The 24,919-nt window shown below is 46.0% G+C and overlaps 1 protein-coding gene across 1 annotated transcript in view; it reads right to left on the bottom strand.

Moving 5' to 3' along the window:
- The window catches only part of SPAG9 (sperm associated antigen 9), a 2,727,931-nt gene that overhangs the window by 168,722 nt on the left and 2,534,290 nt on the right, over window positions 1–24,919 (bottom strand). Inside the window, exon 27 of the mRNA XM_069654919.1 lies at window positions 20,414–20,452. Within this exon, the coding sequence (XP_069511020.1) occupies window positions 20,414–20,452 (39 nt within the window). The remainder of the gene's footprint in view (window positions 1–20,413; window positions 20,453–24,919) is intronic.

Raw genomic sequence — 24,919 nt, 5'->3', positions numbered from 1 at the left:
ATGGGGTCACAAGTTGTTTTGTTTTTTCCTCAATATCCTCGATGGATTGTGAAGAAATCAGGCCCACGATTCTTTGCTCAGGAATTATTGGTACAGGTTCTGGATTGGCAACGTTATCTCCCATTCCAATTCGGGAAAGAGCATCCACTTTGCCGTTCTTGTGGCCTGGGCGATAGGTGATTACGAAGTCAAATTCAGCAAAGAATAGAGCCCAGCGAAGTTGTCTGGAAGATTGAGCCTTGGCGGTTTTTAAATACTGCAGATTTCGATGATCTGTGATCACTGTGACGGTGTGTTTGGCCCCAAGAAGATAATGCCGCCAGGCCTTAAAGGCGGATTTAATCGCTAGAAGCTCTTTATCTGTAATGGTGTAGTTGATCTCCGGCGCCGAGAACTTCCGAGACCAGAATGCCACAGGATGCAGCTGGTTAGTCTCTGGATCTCTTTGTGATAAGACAGCTCCCATTGCTAAGCTGGAGGCATCGGTTTCAACGATATAGGGGAGGTCTGGGCGTGGGTGTTTCAAAATTGGCGCCGAGGTAAATTTAGCCTTTAGCTCTTGGAAGGCTTGTTCTGCTTCCGCAGACCATTCGAAGCGTTTATTCTTTCTTAAGAGGGCGGTGATGGGTTGTACCACTCGTGAAAACTCTGGAATAAATCTGCAGTAAAAATTGGCAAAGCCAAGCATGCTTTGAACGCCTTTCACGGAAGTAGGAGATGGCCATTTGAGCAGTGCGTCAACTTTTCTTGAGTCCATGTGGACCCCTTTTGGTGACAGAATGAATCCCAAAAATTCGACTTCAGTGACATGAAAAACACATTTTTCAAGCTTGGCAAAAAGTTTATGTTGGCAAAGTTTTTCAAGGACCGCTCTGACATGATTTCGATGGTCAGCTTCTGAGGATGAGTATACAAGAATGTCATCTATATAGACAACAACGCAGACGTCAATGAGTTCTCTGAGGACATCATTCATGAAATACTGGAAGGCGGCCGGTGCATTGCATAGTCCGAAGGGCATAACTTGATATTCAAACAGCCCATACTTGGTACGAAATGCCGTCTTCCATTCGTCCCCTTCCTTGACCCGTACCAAGTGATAAGCTCCCCGGAGATCTAGCTTAGTATAAATACAGGCGTTTTTCACTTGGTCAATGAGCTCAGGGATCAGAGGTATTGGGTACCGATTTTTTACAGTTATCTGGTTCAGAGCGCGATAATCAATACAGGCTCTAAGGTCACCTTCTTTTTTTGGTACGAAGAACAGAGCCGAGGATGCAGGGGACTTCGACGGACGGATAAAGCCATTGGCCAGGTACTGGTCTAAATACTTTCGCAAATGAAGATTCTCAGGCTCGTAAGGGCGTAAATTCTACTGCAAGGGGGAGTGGCTCCGGGTATCAGGTCTATTTGACAGTCATAAGATCTGTGGGGAGGCAGGGTATTAGCCTGTTCCTTCTGGAAGACATCCCTGAATTCTTGATACTCTGGAGGCAATTGCGGTCCTTCGGCCGTTGCTACCGCTAAGCCAATACTAGGTCGAGGATAACAAGTGGTTGCACACTCTGGGAACTGTATCGTCTTTGCTCGCCAATCAATCTGAGGATTGTGTTTCTCCAACCAAGGAATCCCTAGAATTACCTGGAATTGAGGAGCCTTGATCACGTCGAACACGATTACCTCCTGATGTCCATCTTGGCCTAGTATCGTCACTTCAATAGTGGTATGGGTCACTGGTCCGGAGGCAATTTCCGTCCCATCCACCGTGGTAATGACGTCTCTAACCACCTTTGGACAAAGAGGTAGGTTCATCCTGGAGGCCAATTCGCGATCCACATAATTTCCAACTGCTCCGTTATCAATGTATGCCTTAATTGCATGCAAGCGATCCGGTTGCTCTGGGTTTATGAGGACCATTAACATTATGAAATGTGAGGTCAAAGAACTGTTTTTTAACGCTCGGCAAGCGGACCTCTACACTTGTCGGGCAAGGTCGTTTCCCGGCTCAGATTTTTCAGAACTCTTATCAGAGACTCCCACTGTCTTCTTAGGTGGTTTCGTCGGGCAATCTCGAAGAAAATGCCCAGGACTCCCACAATAGAGACATAGTTGCATTTGTCGTCTCCGGTCACGTTCTTTCTGGGTTAAGGGGCCCTTTACAACCCCAATTTGCATTGGTTCGACGGCTTCTACTCCCTTGGTGTAACTTTGAGACTTAGGGAACACTCGTGTTTCAAACCTGGATCGATTCACCTTTCTATTTTGTAGCCTGTGATCCAACTGGACCACCAAATCAATGTACTCTGAACAATCCTGAGGAGGGTTCACTACCTGGGCAAGGACGTCTTTGAGTTCGCCACGCAAACCTCTGTAAAAAAGCGTGATCCTTTTGTCCTCGGGCCATCTGGTTTCCACGATTAGCCTATTGAATGATGCAATGTAGGTCAAAAGATCTTGATTGCCCTGTCGTAGGGAAAGGAGTTCATTGTCCAGGGCCTGCCCCTGGGAATGCCTTGCAAAAAGTCTTTCCATATTGGCCTGGAAGGCCGGGAAATCACGAAGGATTGGATCGTCCTGTGTAACTAGAGGGATCGACCAATCCGCAGCGCTGCCGCTAAGATACGAAAGTACAAAGGCTACCTTGGTCTGGTCCGTCGGAAAGGCTGCAGGTCTACAAAGAAAGTGCAAACGGCACTGATTCATAAATACTGCAAATCTTTTAGGATCACCAGAATAGCGTTCAGGTGGCGCCAAAGGCACATTTCCAGGTATGTTGATTTGAAATGGATTGGCTGAGGCCACTGGAATATAATTCCCCCCTGAGTTAGGTAGAGGGGTTTGTCCTGCTTGACTCTGTAATAACTGTCTGGCGAGTTCATCAGTTCATTCCTTTGACACTATCAATTCCCTCCTAAGGGTGTTTGTTTCCTGGCGAGCAGCATGGACTTCGGCCCTTAATTCACCCAACAACTGGGCCAACTGGTCTGTGTCAGAAGTTTCCATAGCGCCTGGGTAGGAAATTTTTGGTAGGCTTCGCGTTCTGTAACGCTCACCTGGTTCCTACGGAGGCGCTGACTCAGGCTGGACTGCGACCCTGGGTTCGGGATGCGCTCAGGGTGGGACCTCCGAATACGAACTGCCTGGTTTGTGAGGTATTTTTCTGTAGATGGGAAAAAAGGGGTAAATACCCAAGTGATAGGATGAGGTTCCCCCCCAGTCTTGCTTCTCCCACTTCTAGGCTTTCAACAAGTCTCAGCGAGCTCTTACCTTTGGCTTGGTGAAGGTGAGTTCTCCATCCTGCTTCTGGTGCAGGGGCGCAAGGAGTCCAGTTACGTCACTGGATGAATTCAATGTGCAGGTTAGAGTCCCTTTGCAATAGTCTTTAGATGCTGAGACTCCGTTGGGCGATGCTGTTGCAGTTGCACGTGCGGAGACACGTGAGTATAATTGAACTATGGTCTTTTCCAAAATGGCACCTGTAACAATGTCTTTTTCCCTTTCAGGTGCTGGGATGCTGTGGACGATGCCGCCGTTGCTGCACGTGCGGAGTCCGGTAAGTATAACTGAAACGTGGCCTTATCCTAATGGACGTCTTTAAGCAATGTATTTTTCCCTTTCAGGTGCTGGGATGCTGTGGACGATGCCGCCGTTGCTGCACGTGCGGAGTCCGGTAAGTATAACTGAAACGTGGCCTTATCCTAATGGGCGCCTTAAACAATGTCTTTTTCCTTTTAGATGCGGGGATGCTGCCGGAGTGAAGGCCGCGGTGAGCCTTGGAGTGATCAAGGATGGATAAGGTAAGCGAGCGCGGCTGCGGGCGTTTTGCACGTTTTCTAACCTTGAACTTTTCTTTGCAGGTCTCGGAGACTGGATTCTGGAGGTTGAATTCAGGTACGTATGAATTCCGGCGTGTTTTCTTAACCCCAGGTTGCTGCTCGGGAAGCTGAGGATGTATCCGGACCAGGAATGCAGGAGCCGATACGGTGAGCGTCCTGCTGCTGCTGCAGAATAACGCGAAGCACGTGAAATCCATCGGGCGTGGTTTAAATAGTGTAGCAGAGCTTTGGTGCATGTTCTTCCTTCAGCCCCACCCAGGTAAGAAAAGAGTTCCTGATTTGAGGAAGTAGTTCCTCTCAGCCCTGTTGGCTGGGAACTTCAGCCTGACTGGGTTGCTCTGGGTGAGTATGCAGCATGGTCTGCCCCAGGTAAGTCCACCCAAGCATTATGACATGGTTTACCCATATGAGCCCGGCGCCTATGGCGCCGGGACTGAAATCCTTTATGAGCCTGGCGCCAAAGGCGCCAGGACACGGTCCAAAGGGCCCCTGTAGGGGCCTGCTGGGTCCAGAAGAATGAAAGGCGGGCCTGCTTCCGAGGATGCTGGACCTGTCCTGGCTCCTCGGGAGCAGTGCTCATGACAACTACTCCAACATTCTGCCGAAATAAGAGATTTCAGCACTATTATAGTCAGCTATATTCGTCCCAACTATCTGCATCCTCGGAGGACATCTGGCTTTAGCTAGACCGTATTGCCCTGGGATGGTTAGACCCCCTTCATGCAGATCTATTGAATGCAGCGATTACTGCGGAGGAAAAATATGCAGGGTTATACAGGGACGCAAACCTTCACCTCACTGATGAGGCCCTGATGTATGGGGTTGCTTTTGGTACTCTTGTTCAGAGAGGAATTGCCATAGCATTTCGGTGCTGGACTGCCCATGTGGGCGGGACAAAGACTGATATGCAAATAGATATTTCCCGTCTGTGAAAGGCACAGTAAGCAAAAAGCGTGTGCTGCAAACTCTCACCTCAGAACAGGTTATCATGCTATGTTCTTTCTGGAAAGGAGTGCCAGCTACCTTTTTTGAAATATTATACAGAATCTTCCCAGCGGCAAGACCCCTGGTCAGGATGGTATCTCTGCTGAGTTTTACAAGGAATATGCAGGGATTCTCGCCCTGCACTTGTGTAGTATGTTTGTGGCATCCCTGTCTGCTGGTCTCCCAGTGGAATCCACCATGACAGCCATAATCACACTGTTGCTTAAGCCCAATAAAGATTCCCAAAAATGTGCCTCATGTAGGCCCCTCTCGTTGATTAATACGGACAACAAGACATTGGCTAAATTGCTGGCAGACAGGCTTATCCCTCACATGGGCGATTTGGTCCTTCCAGATCAGGCTGGCTTTATCCGGGGCAGGTCCACACAGAATAACTTCTTGTCTATAAAGCACAACATTAACAAAGAGGTCCCTATAGTAGGGGTCCCTATAGAAGGCGTGGCCCTCGATGCAGAGTAGGCCTTTGACTCTGTCGAGTGGCCATTCTTGTTCGAGGTGCTGGGTAGTTTGGGACCGGGACTACAATACATCGAATGGATCCGCTCTTTATACACCTCCCCACAGGCATTAATACTTACAAACCAACAGACATTGGAGACTATATATCCCGCAAGAGGGACGTGACAGGGGTATCCATTCTCCCCCATCCATTTCGCTCTGGTAGTTGAGCCCCTCGCCAGGGCTATCAGGGAGTTCCACTCACATAGGGGGTAGAGCTACGCTCACATATCTCCATCATTTCTCTTTATGCAGATGATATGTTACTGTACATTAAGCATCCCAAGTAGAATCTCCAGCCACTGATGCAGGAAATCACAGAATTTGGGGGCTTCTCGGGCCTGCGCATTAACTGGACTAAGTCTGAGATCTTACTGTTAACTCCCTCCGTCACCCCTGTCGATATCGGCACTGACTTTCAATGGTCCCCTAGGGGCGTGAGATACTTGTGGATTGTAGTTTCCACATCACCGTCCCGACTGCTCGAAGACAACTATGTAGCAACCCTTTCTCAATTGGAGCGCAAGGTGGAGGTCTGGATCCGTTTGCCCCTCTCCCAGTCTGCCCGTCTAGCCCTAGCTAAAATGGTGATGGTGCCCAAAATGCTATACATATTCAAAAACGTTCCACTGGTTCCGCCGTTATGGTTTTGGAGAGGTATGCCCTCTATGTTGATCAAACTGGTCTGGGCGGGTAAGCACGCTCGGGTCGCGCTCAACACTCTCTCTTCCCTATGAGTCCGGGGGGCTAGATTATCCGGACATGTACGCCTATTACTTAGCTGTCTTGCTTCAATACGCAGTCCGGTCGTGACACCCTTCTATAGAATTCCCCCATATCAAACTGGAAAAAGCAATAGCTCAACCACTTGAATTGAAAGGTCGATTCTGGGGAGCTCCCAAGCGTGTTCCAAGGGACGAAATTTAACCTTTGGAAGTAACTCGCTTGGCATGGGTCAGTGTGAATGAGAAGGCTGGTACCCCTGGCAACTACCACGCAGATGTTGCAATATTTGAGATTCACAGCTTCCTCCTTACCTCTGAGAAGTCCTTTAAGGCACAGCTACATAAACTGGGGGTTCATTCTCTGGGTGATATTGTACACGACGGACAATTCGTACAGTGGGATCTCCTTAAGAGCTGGGGTCCTTAGAATGCGGTATTTCTCTTATTTTATTAGACTGAGGGAAACACTTTGAGGAGTGTGGACAAACTTTCCGGTTGCACCCGACCCATCCCCTTTGACGCACTTCGTGACCAGCCCCCTACCCTCACAAATATAGTGTCTGCCCTATACAAACTGATTAAATCTCTGCATCCAGCTACCCGGGTGCTGTACAGGGCTAGGTGGGATGCAGCACTGGGGGTCCCCCTTCAAGAGGAGCAGTGGCTATCTCTGTAAAATGACCAGGGAAATCTCTCCAAATTACAGGTTCCGCCCTGATCTAATTCCAGTTCCTACACCAATCCTACCTGCCCCTACACGATTGCACACATTCTACCCAGAGAGAACTGCATCCTGCCCAAGGTGCAAAGGTAACGATGCAGACTTTGTACATATGGTATGGAACTGTCCCCACATGCAGACTCTTTGGGAGGAGGTATCACGCGCAATGAACTCAATGGTCCGGGGGTGTCTGCGCGACTCGCCTACAGTCTGGCTGTTGCTGTCATTTACCGCCCTAACCAAATCTGAAAAGAAACTGTTAGCCACAGCTTCAGTGGTTGCAAGAGCAGGGATTGTTAAATCCTGTATGAGACCGAGATCACCCACTGTTAAGGAATGGCTGAATATGATGAAAATGTGTGAAATTCGTGTATCCTCCTTTGCATCCTCCCTCCCCCCCCTGGTAGTAGACCTTTGGACTATTGGGCATCCTTCCGTTCATACAGTGTGGAAAGGGAGGACGCTGCAGATGCTTAATCGATCATGGTCCTATCCCCCGGGGATCCATCAAGGACGTAAGTATCAGTTTTTCCATCTTTCAGAGGTTGTTTACTTAGCAACTGTATGAATGGACGACATGTATGTACTGTGATATACCTCCCAAGTAGGGGAAATATACCGCAATGGATGATACCTTCCCCCTAGGAAATGATTTACGAGAGCTGTTATTTGGTTTCAATGTTTACAAAAAGACAACAAACTCTTTCCTTTAAATGTACTAAGTTTATGTTTATTGAATGTATATAGAGCTTTAAGCCAAAGTGCTTTACAATATAACAACAGGTACAAAAGTGAGAGAAGCATATTTACAAACATAAAACAGGTCATTAGAACAATATGTAGAACAATTTACAAGTGGGGAGAGGGTAGAGGAGGGGGTGGGTGAAGGGAGTTACGGTGTCGGATTTGAGGTCGGGGGAGAGGGAGGGAGGCGGGGAGGGGAAGGGGAGGGGCAGTGATCTGGTGTCCTCAATGCCCCTAAGTGGTATTAGTTACCAATTTAAGGTCAGTGGGGAAGGGGAGAGGATGGAGGGGAAGGAGGGGGGAAAGAGTAGAAGGGGAGAGGGGTAGGGAAGGGAAGTTGGGGGGGGGAGTGAAGAAGATGGGCTTTCAGGGAGTGGCGGAAGGATGAGTAGGTAGGGGTGGAATGGATGGAGAGCGGGAGGGAGTTCCAGTGTAGGGGGGCCAAGAGTTGGAAGGAGCGGAAGTGTGAGGAGGCACATGGGGGTGGGGGTACAGTGAGGAGGTAGAGGTTTGCTGAGCAGAGAGAGAGGGAGGGGGTGTAAAATGAGAGGAGGGAGGAAAGGTGGGGGGGCAGGTCATGGAGAGATTTGTAGACAAGACAGAGGAATTGAAATTTCAGTTGAGAGCGAAAGGAAAGTCAGTCAAGTTGAGAGAGAGAGAGGAAGAAATTGAGTATCGAGGGTTGAGGAGACAGAGAACGAATAGAGGAGTGGTATATGGATTTTAGGGGAGTTATGTGAGAGACAGGGAGTCCAAAGAGGAGAGAGGAGCAGTAGAAGAGGCGGGAGAAAATAAGGGAGGAGATTAGGAGTTTGGAAGCATGGAATGTGAGAGAGGAGCGGATCTTGCGGATGTTGTAGAGGTGGTGGCGACAGGCTTGAGAGGTTAGAGAGATGTGGTTCGAGAAGGAGAGAGAGGGGTCGAGGTGGAGGCCGAGATTGCGGGCATGGGAAGATATGGGGAGGTTGGAAGGTGGAAAGTGGATGAAGGGAGGGGAGAGAGTGTTAGGAGGGAAGAAAAGCACCTCAGTCTCGTCAGTATTAGGAAAGAAAGTGGGATGCCATCCAATCTTTTATGGCCGTGAGGCAGGAAGAAAGAGTGAGGTGGAGGTCAGATGTGAAGGAAGAGAAGGGTGTCATCAGCGTAGAAGTGGTGGGAAATGCCAAATGAGGTATAGAGAAAGAAAAGAAAGGGTCCCAGCACGGAACCCTGAGGGACGCCATAGTTCAGGGGGAGGCTGGAGGAGGAACGGCCGCCCCAGGAGACAGTGAAGGATCGATTGGAGAGGTAAGAGGTGAGCCAGGAGAGAACAGAGTCTTTAAAGCCCGAAGGAGGACAGAGTGCTAAGAAGTAAGGGGTGATCTACGGTATCAAAAGCTGCAGAAAGATCAAGGCGGATGAGAATTGAAGATTGCTTAGAGTAGCGAGCAGTGAGGAGAGGGTTGAGGACATAGGTGAGGGACGTCTCAGTGGAGTGTTTAGGGCGGAAACCAGATTGAGTGGTGGGGAGGAGGGTGTGGGATGAGACGAAAGCAGAAAGTTGAGAGTAGGCAAGGCGCTCGAGGAGTTTATAGATAAAGGGGAGGAGTCAGATTGGCCGGAAGTTGGAGGCAAGAAGAGGTTTAGCAGAACGTTTCTTCAGGATAGGGATTATGGTAGCATGTTTGAAAGCTGAAAGAAAGGTGGCGGAGGAAGGTGGTCTCATACAGTGCACCGGGGATTGTTTGGGGTGTGCGGGGGAGGGAAGTTGCTGAGGTTATGGATTGTAGCGTTCATTATACAGTAAAATTGAATAATAAGAGTTTTTTAAAAATCTGATGCGTTTTTATGGTCTAATGTCCTATCCTCACTGTTTGATAACATTTTATCAACCCAGGTGCTCCCCTCATCTTGGAAATTGGCAGTGCTGATTTTGGTTTTTAAGGAGGGGGGATAGATTCTCCCCCCTGAATTATAAACCAATCTCATTACTGGATGCAAACAAATAAAATATTTGGCAAGATGTTATTAAAATCAAGGTTAAAAATTGAGGGGATCTAGGATCTATTTAGCTCCTGCTTCTAGGATAGTAGAGCCTGGTTATGTTGAAACCAACAGCTACCAGGAGCTACTTTTGGCTCTTAGGGCCAACTGGGGCCTTCCAAACATGTAAATGTGACATTAACTTTGAGTATTTGAGAATGTTAATAAAGAAGAATTAGAACACATCCAATATACATTTAAACACAATGGTTCATACAAAATGGACAAAAAAGTTAAAATGAGCATCTCTGTTCGCTCCATGTTCTCGTGCAGTAGCACCTGCATACAGGGTGATGCCTGACAACCACGAGCTGGTTTTATCTCCGGATCATCAAATTTCAATTTCCAACCCGGTAATGAATTACAAAATTGGACTTTAAAAATAGGTAATCTAGATATTTATCAAACCGGGTTTAAGAAGGGTGTTGGAACAGCTATAACAGTTTTGTAATTTCTTTGTTGGACAGACAGGTAAGGGAACAGGGAAGATAAGCGTACCTTGTCTTCCTTGATGTAAGTAAGGCCATTGATTGTGTTAACCGAGTAATCCTCTGGAAAGAAATGTTTAATTGTGGTTGTCCAATTCCCTTGATTAGTATATTAGTCACCTTACATTAGGACACTAAAACAAAGGTGAGGCTAGACACTCAGGGATCTTGTACTAAATGGATAGAAACAAATTGTAGCCTTCACCAAGGGTGTGTTCTGGCCCCTTTTTTATTTTGTTTTTATATTAACTATATTGGCCTAATTTGGGACACACTACGGACTAACCCGCCGTATATAGGACAAACCAAAGTGCAGTATTTAAATTATGCTGATGATACAATTATTTGTGACAGGACACAAATCGGTCTACAACGGGCCTTTGACAGTATAAACCTATATTTAGTAGGGTTGGAGCTTAATCTTAACATTTTGAAATCAACATTTTTTTATTTTGAGCGCAGCGAAATCTAACTAGAAACGTTTTAGATAGAGTATATCAAATCAAAGTTTTGAAGTTGTTTATCGTTTTAAATATTTGGAACATTTTATTTATGCAAGCGTAGTGAAATTGACTACATATAGGGGCAACAAAAACAATATTTTTAGCATCTGGTTCTCAGTTTTGCCAATTTGATTATACATTTGGTAGATTTTCAGTTTTACCCATGGTCAAGCCTTATCGGCAGAAAATACTTCCTAAACTGATTTACGATGCAGAAAACCTTAATTTTTTAAAAACTTTTTTTATTTAAAATGATTTAGTTTGTTACAAACTTTTAATTTGCTACACTTTATGATTCAAGAGATTGTAAAATTGTACATTTCGATGTTTAGAATAAAAAAGGAGAAAGTAAGATATATCAACCTTTTCATTTGCTACACTTTATGATTCAAGAGATTGTAAAATTGTACATTTCGATGTTTAGAAAAAAAAAGGAGAAAGTAAGATATATCAACAAATAAAAGCAAAGGAAAGTTTTCTTGCTGTCACTCTTGGCGCAGCTAGGACGATAGTCATCAGTATCTTCACTTTGATTCCTGTTAATTTCCGGCATCTAATCCTAGAACATGTTGTAAAAATTGAACTATCGTGAAAATTAGTTTATTTTCACGTCCATTCAATAGTAATGACCAATGCGTGTCCTTGTCCATCTGTTGGGTCGATATATTAAAGAATTTGCAGAAAATCAGTCTCTTAGCCATTAATTCTGGACAGAGCATTACTAAATGATGAATTGTTTCCAGAACTTCTCTGTCTTTGCAGAAACGGCAATGTCTATCAGTTTTCGGGATTTGTCGTATCATTGCAAGTTTGTCTCTTGTGGGCAAATTATTCAGACAGATCCCCATATAAACTGTACGGACCTTGTCGTCGGAAAATAGTTCCATGTACTTTGGGATTTCATTTAGCGCTCGGATATCCGATTGGCTATGAAGATTTCTGGAATATAAAGTTTTGGCATGACAGGTTCTAATCCAATCGCTGTTTGCCAATTTGAGTTTTGCATGTTGAGGTCTGTTCATGAGGGTTTCAAGTGATATTTCTTCGTCTTTTAATTGTTGAAGTAGTTGTTCTTTCCATTTCCGCAGAGATGTGTTGTGGAAAGCAGTTGGGTTGTTTTTCAGAATTGCCATGGCTGGTATTTCGTCCTTTGTCAAAAGTTTTCTTAGGAGGTTGCGTTGCTTCCACATCACTATCGAGGATAGTGATTGAGTCGCAAATTCATAGCGAATTCTGGCCATTAGATATGAATCTGGTAGTCTTAAAATCTTCCTCCAGAACATTGCTTCAAGTTTTGGCAAATTTTTAGGTTGTGAGTGGATCATTGCATCGCTGCCATATGTAATTACCGGAATCACTTTCTGTCTATAGAATGTTATAATAGGTTTGAATGAGAATTTACCTTATTTCCGGTGTAGGACACATCCTTGTCTGGCTAATGATTGAGTTTTCATTTCCAGAGTGATGAGCATTTGCTTTTCTATTTTGGACTGGTTTACCATGATGCCAAGATATTTGAAGGTTGATACTTCTTCCAAGCAGATGTTATCAATAGAAAGTTTCAATGATGCTTGCTTCTTAAATGGGAGTTTTACTAAAGCCATGACTTTGTTCTTTGTAGTGTTGATCCGTAAATCGTTGGTCTTCATGTAAATTCCCATGAGATGTAAGCTCCATTGTAAGCCTGAAATAGTTTAATCTAGTAGGATAATATCATCGGCGTAAAACAATGCTGGAATTGGGACATAGTTCAGTTTCGGAGGATTTAGAGCCAAGTCGTTTAGATGTTCTTCACAATCTGCTGTATATAAGTTGTATAAAGTGGCTGCAAGGGGGCAGCCCTGCTTAAGTCCTTTCGTTGTGTTCATCAGGGTGGAAGTTGTGCCATTCTTTGAGAGTCTCACAGCAACTGTGGTGTTGGAATATAGTAACTTTATTGGTTCTAAAATCTGTTGGGCAATTCCACGCCGATAATTTTTCCCATAGCCCTTCTCCCCTTCTCTGCCTTTCCCCTTTTTTCTGCCGACGAGGTTTCGAGACAAGTCTGATCTATGAAAGTCTCATCAAAACAGGCCCACCCCTGTTCCTCCAAAACTATCAAGGACCACATTGACTCCTTGGCTCCTGCCCCTGCTGACTTCTGCAACCACTCCTTCGCCTCTGGAGTCTTCCCATCCCCTCTCAAGCACTCTCTTGTGCACCCCTTTCTTAAGAAACCCTCTTCCGACCCTTCCTGCCCAGCTAACTATCGCCCAATCTCTATCACTCCCTTCCTGGGCAAGCTCCTGGAGAAACTGGCCATCTCCCAGCTTAATCTCCATGCTGAATCTGTTGGTAGCCTTCATGACCATCAGTCTGGCTTCAGAGCCGCCAGAAGCACGGAAACCGCTCTCCTGAACATCCGTGAGGATCTACTCTCGAACCTTGACTCGAACATTCCATGTGTTCTCATTTTGCTCGATCTCTCTTCTGCCTTTGACACTGTCAACCATACCATCCTGCTCAACCGTCTCCGTGATAACCTGGGTATCAATGGTCAGGCTCTGGCTTGGCTGACCTCTTTCCTCTCAAATCGACCCTCCCAGGTACAACTGGGGTCTTTCCTCTCTGACATCTTTTTCTCTACCTGTGGTGTCCCCCAGGGTTCTAACCTCTCTCCCTGGCTATTCAACCAGTATCTGGCACTTCTTGCAATCTGCATCTCTGCTCTAACTTTCAGTGCTATGCGGATGACACTCAGCTCATTTTCAGGCTACCCTCGGCCTCCTCTTCTCCTTCCCTCATCTCCGACTGTCTTTCTGCTATCCAGGAATGGTGTGCCGCCAACGACCACTGCCTTAATGCCAGTAAGACTGAGATTCTACTCATCGGCACACCCACTCGCTCCTTCCCTGCAGCTCTCTGGCCGGCCTCACTTGGCCCTCTTCCTGCTCCTACCTGCAAGGCAAAAAACCTCGGGGTCATCTTCGACTCCACACTCTCCTTCTCTCCTCACATTTCTGATGTTTCTAAGAAGTCACACTACCAGCTGCACCTCCTCAGAGGTATCCTTCCTTTCCTCTCCTTCCCCCAGAAGCTCACTGTCTCCAGAGCCCTGGTTCTCTCGAAGCTGGACTACTGTAACAGCCTCTATCTAAATCTGCCTGCCTCTACTCTCCGCCCGCTGCAAATCATCCAGAACAGGACTGCGAGACTTGTCCTTGGCCTCAAGCCCAGGGACCGTATCTCTCCAGGACTGAAATCGCTACACTGGCTCCCTGTGGCTGCGAGGATAAGTTCAAAACCCTCTGCATTGTCCACAAGGCCTTCTGGGGCCTTGGGCCAAAATACCTTCAACTCTCTCTTCCTAAATATCTTCCTTCTCGAGCTCTTCGCTCATCCGCCTCCAACTCCCTCAGGGTCAGCCGCTTCTCCAAGCAACGAGTTGGGGGGAGATCTCTCTCCGCAGCAGGGGCCTCCCTCTGGAACAGCCTTCCTGCCTCCCTGAAACTTGAGGAGAACCATCTCCGGTTCCGGAAGCACCTCAAAACCTTGCTCTTTGCTTCTGCTTTCTCTCCCCCTCTCCCCTGCTAAATCACTGAAACTGTACTGAATCAGCAACTGGGCCACTCACCAATCTCGGTCCTTGGCCCAGCCACTCTCCCCTGCACTGCCTCCCTGGCAACCCCTGCACTGCGGGACTGTCTCTGTATCCCTACAGCCACCTTCCCAGCACTTGTCTGCACTTATACTGCACTTGCCACCAGCTGGCCCTTACTATTTATCCTGTATTTTACTAATCACTTTGTACTGCACTTTCCCCTCTGCCTTTCCCCCTTGCACTTTTTCCCGTCCCCTCTACCCATGCACTTGCGCGATCTGAATGACACCTGGCCTAGTAGGATCGTTTGTCTGTCTCCCCTTGTTCCCCCCTCCCTGCCTCGTCGCGCCTTGAAACACTTGTGTATAGGCGCGTTACAAATGCCATATCATATCAGATCATATATCATATAGTCATGTTCTTGATATAGAATCGAATGCCATATGTAGATCCAAAAAAGCAGCGTAGATCTGTTTTCCTTTCTTTGGCTTCGTGCTTGATCAGGTTCATTTTAAGGAGATTTACGTTTGTACCAACATTAGGAGTAAATCCCGTCTGTCTCGCTGCAAATCGCTTTGTGTTCGTGGCCTATTCCTTAAGTTTTTTGAGGAGCAGTGCGGCAAAGATCTTACCTAGTAGATCCAGTAATGCGATCGATCTAAAGTTCTGAGGATTATCTCGAGCACCATGCTTGTATATAGGGACGATAGTCGCTGTTCTCCATGATGGGGGAATTTTGTTCTGTTTGTTGATGGATTCTATGAGTTGTATCATGAAAAGAATCCATAGGTCCGCATTTTGTTTTAGGATTGCATTTGAAAGACCATCAGGTCCCGGGGCTCGTGAGGTATTCAGTTTGCCGAAAATCTGGGTCAAATCCTCCTTGTCATAGCAAATTTTCCATAATTTGTTCGGGGTTGGTGTGGCAGGAAGCATGGCAATAGCGGGGTCATTATATGTGTTTGAAAAATGATCTATCCACTTTTGCTTAGTCACATTTGCTATCAAAAGTTGTTGGTTACTATCGTTGTTATTCAACAAATTACACAATTGTCTTGGATTGTGGTTCTTGTATGCCTTCATCATGGCTTCTGCGTCGTTTTGTAACAATGTTGCCTGGTATGATTTCCTCCAATTTGTATACACTTGTTTTATTTTTTTCTTCTGTAAGAGGGTTGGAATTCCGTTTGTTGGTTTTAGATTGCCAATGTCCTTGCGCATCTCTTTTTTTTCTGGACAAGTACAGTATTATAGTGATGGTTATGTAGTTTCATTTGATTCTTCCTTGGCTTTAAGAAAGGAATCAAGAAGGCGTCATAATTAAGTTTGTCAATATCTGGCATTGATGTTAGTTGGATATGATCTGTGAGGTCTCTTATTTGCTCGTGGGTCAGTCGGAGTCTATGGTTATTTCCAGTGACTTCTGTCTGTGTGCGGAAATCAATCTTTTTTGGTTGTGCGAGGCCAGAGCCTTTCACTATTAGTTGATGATGGTCGCTTCTTATCGATGTGTTGATTAGAGACTCTGTGATGGATTCCAGTAAGTCTATTGACAAGTATACGTAGTCTATTATAGCTGTTGCCTTGCCACTATCCCATGTAGGTAAGGTTATGCCCATACAGTCTTTGGGTTGCTCAACTTGTTTAAGGTTCCGAATGGAGGTTTCTTTCTGTCATTTTTTTGCACGCATTGACAGCTCAACGTACTCCATTGGTTGGTCAAGTTTATTATATAGGTGTATGTTTAGATGACCACATATAATAAATTCCACATGCTCGTGTTCTACAAGTGTTTCATCGCTGGTTAAAAAAACACAGTCTAGAAATTTGCTGTTGTTCAAAGTTGCTGGATTCCAATATAAATTCATAATGGGTATGAGTCGATCGCGGTTGTTAGAGCCAGGTACTTGTATTCGGATGATGGTATTCTGTATCCATGGATTGATGTTGTTACTACTTACGATTGTCAATTGTGGTAAGATTTTGATTAATGTCAAGAGGCCTGATGCTGGTCTACCGTGAGTGCCTTTTATTGCAGGATTCAGGAGAGTGATAAAGCCGTCGCAGCTTGGTGATTTCGTTAGCCAAGTTTCTTGAAGGCATACTATAGTTGTTATTTCAAGTTCCGCTGCTGGCTGATTAAATAAATGAGTATTACCCCTTGTGTTCCAGCTACATAGTGACCATTGGAAGTCATTTGTTGTTGGTGGTTATGATACAGATGGTATATCTTGACTAGTGTCATAATCTTCAGCATAGTCGCGGTGGAACGGATAATTCTCATTACTTTGATAAGAAGTATCTTCTGGTGTCATTTCTTGCGATTCTTGGTGGGCAGAAGACCTGTAATGTGGATCATATCTTGTATGTATCGATCGCTCACTCTCCAGATTCCTAGTAGGTGGAGGGTTTATATGTTTATTCCACTTTCGTGATGTATTGAATATTGTCTCTGCTGCTGCTTGGTTGCGGCTGAAGCCCAGATTTGATAGAGCTTCAGTTTGTGAGTATTTTTTTCCATTGTCGCCCGGTCCCATAGCTCCAATGACACTCTATCAAGTTGGATGTGATCCTGGATTGTTATAAGTTTAATATCTCGAGACGAGATTTTTGAGGTCAGGTAATGCCTTTAGCAGTAGAAGCATATTGGTTTGGTTCAGTATCAGACGTTCGTTTTTGATGGTTTGGTTTTCTATCTGCAGTCATCCTTTTTTGGTTCTCTTTGCGCATGTCAGGCTGTCCGGTCGTAATCAGGCACGTACGTAGTTTTGTTGGAACTCCTCGAGTTCTCTGATTGGTCTGGGCGAAAACCTTATTGAAGGTAACCCCATGGTCTAAACTAGAGGCAATGATATGGAGGAAGGTGTTGCGTCTGCCTAGTTCTGTACCAATGGTTGGAATCAGGAATGAATTGGGTTTACTTCCATTTCAAATGTTTGTAGATTGAAGGTATTGCAAATGTACGTTTCCATACTGCCCCCTCCCCCCAAGCATCTCTATACGTTAAATTAAAGGAAGCGCTAAATAGGGGATCAAGTCGGGTACTATTGAATTGGCAAAGTAAATGCAATGCCTTATTGGAAAGGATAGAGTCCTCTGTAGAGGAGCTGTGTTAATCAAATAAAGTTAAAAGGAAAATGTATAGAAATGAATGGCTTAAGAATAGGGATGTTTTAATGAGTAGTCACTGTTTCAATGATCATTTTAATTGGTCTATAAAAAGTATTGACACCTAATTTAATATACACCGTATCATGATGAGGCTCGGTACTTCAATGCGATCTCTACCCAACCATAAATAGTAATCACCTATCAACAGTTGTTAACCTAAGCACATGGTCAACTGGCTGCATCATATATGTTTTAAAAATGTGGCCCCAAGCCTGAAATCACTAAGTTAATTTGTATTTAAAATTCAAATCCATAACAATTAAGCAAAAGCACCCTCCAAGTTATATACAAATGTACACAATTTCTCATTCCGCATTGTCATGAGTGTCGGGCACTCAATGCATAAGTGTCTTAGGGTCTCAGTTCACATAGCACAATGGCGACATAACCTTTTTTTCTTCGGAATCTTCAATCACTCACTTAAAACATCCAATGTAGAGAGCAGAATGAGTTGAAAAACCACCTAATCCGCCAGTTCTCTTAAAGTCTAAACATTATCAATTCTGAAATGGAAATCCATTCAAGTTTGATTTACACCTTTGTTTAATACAGAAAATAACCACCTAAATAATACAACTACTGTATAGTACAGGTTATGCAATTGTTGATCCAGTCAAGACTGCCCATATAATGTCTGTTAGGACTATTGGGTTTGTACAATTCCTGCCAACACGTGTTTCAACCTCCTTCTTAAGATCTTCATCAGGGCTGTTGTACATATTATGACAAAAAATAAATCATAATGGAAATGGTTCATTAAGATTGAAAACCAATTAGAAAAGAAAATAACAGGAATTTGATATGAACCAATATGCCAGGTCACCGACAAGTCACAATAAGAAGGTGGAAGAGAGGAAATAAAAAACACAACTTTCTTTAATGATAGTCATCCCAATCTTAATACTTGATTTGTGTTGCCAACAAATACAGATTGGCAAAAACTGTCCCACATGCCAACCATAAGACATTGTGACATGCAAGCAAACTAAGTACTATAAATCCATTACTGAACTCTCTCTTTAATGTTAATGCACCAGTGCAGCTCCAACTCAATCACCATGAAGCATGGAGCGTTGCATGTATTGTTAATGCTTGTGATCTATCCTCATATTAACCAACCTCTGTGATGAACGCTAATATTGGATGTTAGCTTTCAAAATTAATTTCTTTGCTCTGTCCTATTTGTCACATATTCAAGAATTGGAATTGAGATTTGTTAAGACAACATCTCTTGCAAGTCCTATTATACAACCAAGTGATCACACGCTCTCAACCTAACATTAACTCATTCAGGTTCATATTCTTCAGATTAATATCAGCTTCATCAAAACCTGTATTTAACAGTTACAGATTGTTAGCTCATCCCTCATGCGATATCTCCATTATTCCATGTACACCAAAAATATATGTGGCCTACTGGTTATAATCTGTGATTTCGTATTGAGCCAAATGCGGATCTATAATCATAATCATCTCTTTGCTTACTTCAGTGCTCCACGCCAAACCAATGCTGGTCCACATGTACATTCTTCAAAAATTGTCTCTTCCATCAAAACAACCTGTGTCCAACAGTCAACAATTACTAACACTCCACAAAAAAAAAAGGCAATCCATACCAGTTGCTACAATCAAACTCAAACAAAGAATTCATGGCCAAACTCCCAATACTCACATTGGCCTCTCTCAACTTCGCATAGTTACACTCCTCAAACTTTTCAAAATATTGTGAAAACGCAGAGATCCGCGTGGCGCGAAGGCGCCATCTTGGATTCGCGCAATTAATTGGAAGCACTATACGAGAATGTTGTGTGCAAATGAATGCTTTGCAAGAAATTGATGTGGAATTACCATTAGTGTCCCATTGGCAGCAGTGCCACAGTTTAGAGGACAAAGCGAGAATCAAGTTCACAGGCATTAAGATAGAGAAACAGGATCCAATACGAGGTAATAGGGAGAAAACTCTCGGAAGACTTGAAGCAGGAATAATTTGCAAGCATAAAACAATTTTGAGGGGCCTAAATTCAGACCATGAAATGGGTCACTTTTTGTAAATATGCTGTTGTGGTTTAATCATGATTACAAATGCGTTGGTAGAAAAACGTTCCTCAATGTAATATTTGTATGCTTTAAGTTGTCATGTATCAATTTATGTGAGAAATCCCTGTTATGAGAATGCACCGTTGCAGCACTAAAGCAGTCGCCCTTGACATGGAGTGTGGCATGGTCAGGATATTCCCAATATTGATTGATTGGTGGACTTAAGTTGCTGTGGGTAATTGTCATGCAAGGTGTGGTAAGTAATTAAGAGATAAGTTGTTAGTTACATGACATGGCGTCACATTGCCTAAGGGATTTCGGTCTCATGGATGGCAGGAGCCCCATTTCTGTGTGTCAAAGACAGGACTCAGGCACCAGAAACAGCGATGATGCAGGCCAAACACTCATGTACTACTCCCAGTCCATGCAGGGCTTCAAGCCTGAAGCCTTCAGAGGCAACAAGACGCAGTACTAAAGGTTGTTATAGCTAGTACCATGTTCCAAAGCAGCATGCTCAGTACTTTTTTCCAGCAACCTGCCTGCAATATTTTGCAGTAGTGGGGCACAGCAATCTCCAAACATACCACTATTCACACAAATAACATAACTTCAGGAACCATGGGTGCCAAAAGAGCAGAGTGGAGTGGACCTGAGGCCGCAGTTTACCCCTTGGTGGCTGAAAAGTACCAAAGCCAGACTTGCACCTGTAGAAAATGTTTAAAAATGAGAAATCTGTGCGAGGGACTAATTTATTAGAAGTACAGTGCATAAATATTCATTTATGAAACAAGCTTTAAAATAGTTTGGCAAAAGTGCTTGGTTAAATGTTGCAAAGAAAAAATATAAATCACACATACCATACATGAGATTTTTAACGGTGTGTGTTAATGGCACTGAAGAATACAGGTTAAAGCGGAAGGCTTTGCACATGGTTAAAAGTGAACAGTCAAGGACGTTTTGTTGCAATATATAGAAGGAGATAGTCAACAGCAGAACAGGTTTCAAGCAATGTATCAGAAACCTGAAGGACAGCAAGGGATGATAAAAACTCCAAAAGAGAGGTCTTCCAAGATTTCCACTTACCCCTGAGCCCCAGCAAACGTCCCTGGTGCAGGATTACAGCTAAAGTGAAAAAGGAAGGTAAACAGATACGTATGTATGATACCACAGGATGAGAGTCAAAGAGCATCTTCTGATACAGAAGGTTTTACTTTAAAGTGTATTTAGTCTTATAAGTACAATAAGCATTACATAAGTTTTAAGTTACTTACCTGTAATTAATTATTGGTCTCCGGCATGGGTCTGGCATGGATTCACATGCTAGTGAATATTCCCTGTCAGGCTGGGAATAACCAGTAAAAGAAACAACGGTTTCACTTTCACTTTAAAACTGTATTTCGTCTCTAAACCAATCACTGTCCTTTGGGTCATGCTGGCCCCATCCAATGGCAGTCCTCTCCCTAAGCTCCACCCCTGGTGGCCATCTTCAGATTTGGTAAGCACGTTAAGTGGCAATATGAACCAAGAAGAGCCACAGAAGGGAAGGAGGGAGGGTTCGCATGTGAATCCATGCCAGACCCATGCTGGAGAACAATAGTTACATGTAAGTACCTTAAACCTTCTCCGGCATGGGGTCTGGCATGGATTCACATGCTCATGAATAACGATTACACAGCAGTACATATACACAACCCCAGGAGGTGGCAAGGCTCAACAGAAGCAGGAAACACTCACCCCTGGAACAGACTTACCTCAAATAAACAGGTTGCATAGCACCACCTGGTCGACTCGGCACTCCTCCCTGGAATCCCTGTCGATTCAGTAGAACCTTGTTAAGGTGTGCGTGGACCTCCACATAGCTGCCCTGCAGGGGTCGAGCAGGGGCACACCAGAGAGAAACGCTGTCGTTGCTGCAATGGCTCTGGTGGAGTGGGCTCTTGGCCGGCCTGCCAGCGGCCTGCTAGCCAGTTGATGACAGTGCATGATGCAGCCAGAGAGCCAGTCACATGGCCTTTGCTTGATTTAAAGGTCCAAAGTTGACGAACAACTGAGAAGTCTTACGACAATTCTTTGTACGCGTCACATAGAACTTCAAGGCATGAGCAATGTCCAGCGAATGCAAGGCCCTTTCTGCTGGCGATGACGAATTCTGGAAGACGACAGGTAACACCAAAGGTTCGTTGAGGTGGAATTCGGACGGTAGCTTTGGCATCTGGGTGGGTTGTGTACGCAGTACCACCCTTGAAGCGTGGAAAGATAAGTAAGGCTGCTTGCAAGACAGGGCCTGGATTTCCCCGACCCGCCTGGCCGAGGTGATAGCCACGAGGAAGGCCATCTTCCACAAGAGAAACTTGAGCGGGTCTTGATGCATAGGTTCAAAAGGAGCTCCCATGAGCTTAGTTAGCACTCCATTGAGCACCCAAGCTGGGGCAGGTGCCTTCACCGGCGGATAAGTCCTGAAGAGTCCGTCCCTTGAGGAACTCCTTGACTAGTCTGTGCGACCACAGCAAAGGTCTATCCGGAGGCTTGGTGTACCTGGACATGGCTGCGAGATGCACCTTGATAGGGGCGTGAGACAATCCCGCCTTGACCAAGGAAAGCAAGTATGGTAGAGGTTGTGGGGCTGTGACACGCAGAGGGGTAATCTTCTGAGCCCGGCACCACACAGAGAAGCACTTCCATTTATGGCCGTAGCACTTCAATGCTTTGGCCCTGGCCAGGATGTCCTTACATTTTGCAGGTAAAGCATAACCTCCAAACTCTAGTGCTGCAGGAACCATGCCCTCAGGTTCAGAGACTTCGGGTCGTGGTGCAGAATCACCTCCCCCTTCTCTGGTGAGAAGGTACGGAACAGTGGCAGCTTGATGGATGGGGCCAATGACAGATGCAGCAGGTCCGGGTACCAGATTTGTCGCTGGGGCGACGAGTATTATCCTGCAGTGGCATTGTCGGAGAGTTTTGAGGAGTAGAAACAGAGGAAAAGCGTACAAGAACTGTCCCTCCCATGGGAACGAGAATGCATCCTGCATGCTTCTCGGCTGAAGGAACCTGCTGTGAACTTTTGGCACTTGGAGATTGCTGCCGTCGCGAAGAGATTGATCTGGGGTTGTCCCCATTTGTCGAATAGAAAATCCACCTGGTCCTGGCAAAGTTCCCACTTGTGTCAAGAACGCAGTTCACAGCTCCTGGGCCTACTTGGAGAGTGCCGGCGAACAGGTCCCTCCTTGCTTTCAGATTTAGAACATGGTTGTGGTGTTGTCTGTGAAGATCCTCACCACCTTGCCCTTCAACGATGGCAGAAAAGATTTGAGGGCCCAGAATATGGCCGAAGTTCCAGGATGTTGATGTGGAGGCCTTTTTCTCCTGGTTGCCAGAGGTCTCTGGCTTGCAACTGTCCGGTGTGGGATCCCCAGCCTTCTAGAGAGGTATCTGTGGTGACTGTCTCTTGGTAAGGCGGGACTTGAGATGCAGCCGTACACCCCACCACTATCGCCCGACAGAACTCCTCGTTGAGGGAGATCTTGTCCGCAAAGGTCCCCGATATTTGCATTCACCTCGCATACAGGAACTCCTGAAAAGGCCTCATCTGAAGTTGCAGAGGAGGACGAGGTTGATGCAGGAGGACATCATGCCCAGCAGCGACTTGATGACCCGAATCGTTGCGGTCAGCGTCGATGACAAGCGCTGTAATTTCCCTTTTATGACTTCTACCCTCTCCACTGAGGGGGATGCCAAATACATTACTGTGTTGAGTCAGGCACCCAGAAACAGCGCGTTCTGAGATGGCTTCAAGCAAGACTTTGGATAGTTTATGGAGAAGCCCAACTCCTTCTGCAGATGTACACTCCTCGATGTGTGCTTGCTCGCCAGTGAGTGCGAGCGGGATCGCACAAGCCAATCGCCCAGGTAAGGGTATACATGGATGCCTTGCAGACGAAGATGCATCACCACAGGGGCCAGGTACTTTGTAAAGACCCTCAGAGCCGATTTTAGGCCAAAGGGCAGAGCCTTGAACTGGTAGTGCTGACCCTGAACCACGAATCGTATATATTTGCTGTGCTTCTAGTGAATGGGGATGTGGAAGTAGGAGTCCTCCAGATGCAACAATGTTGGAAAATCCCCTTCCTCCAGCTGGCCAAGCTTTAAGTACTTGTTGAGCAGACGCAGATTCAGGAGTGGCCTCCAACACCCTGTTTTCTTTCGAACCAGGATCTGGAATAAACTCTGGAGCCACGTAGGTGCTGCAGGCCGGGTTCTATTGCCCTCTTCTGTAACATGGCATGTACCTCTCGCAGAAGCTGTGGGGCGTGGTGTTCTTGCCGCAGAACCGGTGGAATACAAGGACCCCTGTGTTGGAACTCCAAGGTGTGCCCCTGTCCGAGAGCATCCAGCACCCATCTGTCGGTGGTGATCTTCCATGCGCTGATGAACTTCGCCAGCCGGCCCCCACTGGGGTACATAAGTGGGGGACCGAGGTAATGGCTGTTCAGGCCTGCTTGGGGGGTCGAGGCCCTGCTCTGTGGGAGGTGTCGACGCTGTCCTCCGCTGCCTTCAGTGCGACCCTGTGTGCTTCTTGAGTGGAGGAGCATGAAGGCTGCTGGTACAGGCTAGAATATCCCTTGGAAGATTTACCGGGGTTTCCTCTGGACGAATAAGGAAGACAGCCAACGTTCTTGCAGGGTTCCCAGGGAATGTGAGCCGTCTCCGTGTCAGTCTTTATGGCTCTGCTGAGGAAGTGCGCGGTGGCCCTCTTGAAGGCTGTGATCTTGTCCTCCGAGGGCAAAACTCTTTTGGAGCACATATCCCAAATGAGGCCCAAGGAGGTCAGTCTCTGCGTGGGCTGCAGCTGCGACTTCTTGAAGTTGAGTGAAAAACCCAGTTCGTGCAGGGTGTTCATAAGAGCGTAGATAGTATGGTGCACTGCTTCTGGAAATGTGGCCCTGGCGAGCCAGTCATCAAGGTACGGGTAGATGTGGTGGTCCTACGACCAGAGGGGGGCCGCCACAGTGTTCATCAGCCTGGCTATGACACTGGGGGCCGAGTTGAGGCAGAAAGGAAGAACCTTGTATTGGAAGAGAAAGCCCATGATCCTGAGTCGTAGAAAGGAATGATGAGGCTGCCAGATCAGGACGTGTAGGTACGCGTCCTTCAGATCCGGAGAGCACATCCTGTCTCCCTTGCACAATGTCTCAGCTATCAAAGCTGGTGTAGCCATCTTGAATTTTTTTAGAGGTAGGGAGAGGTTGAGGGTGGAAAGGTCCAGCACAACTCTCGGGCGCGCCTGGTTCTTCTTTTAAATGGCGAAAATCTTGGAGTAAAAGCCCAAGCCTCGCTGCAAGGCTGGGACTTCCTCCACTGCCTGGCTCGCGACGAGCAACCGGATCTCCGCCAAAAGAGTTGCTGTCCCAACCTGTGGGAGTGGAGGGGAGGAGAGGCTGGGATAGGGAGGCCGTACCCCGTGGAGACTACCGAGAGGATCCAGGGGGCCGCGGAAATCTGGTGCCAGAAATGTGCATGAAGAGCAAGCCTGCCCACCACCGGAGACAAGTGGGCCCGGAGGGGTGTGTCATGCCTTCTTTCACGCTGAGG

The sequence above is a fragment of the Ambystoma mexicanum genome, chromosome 3q, assembly GCF_040938575.1.
Source record: "Ambystoma mexicanum isolate Mex_15411 chromosome 3q, UKY_AmexF1_1, whole genome shotgun sequence".
In the NCBI taxonomy this organism is placed as follows: Eukaryota; Metazoa; Chordata; class Amphibia; order Caudata; family Ambystomatidae; genus Ambystoma; species Ambystoma mexicanum.
This window is presented reverse-complemented; position numbering and strand designations above follow the sequence as displayed.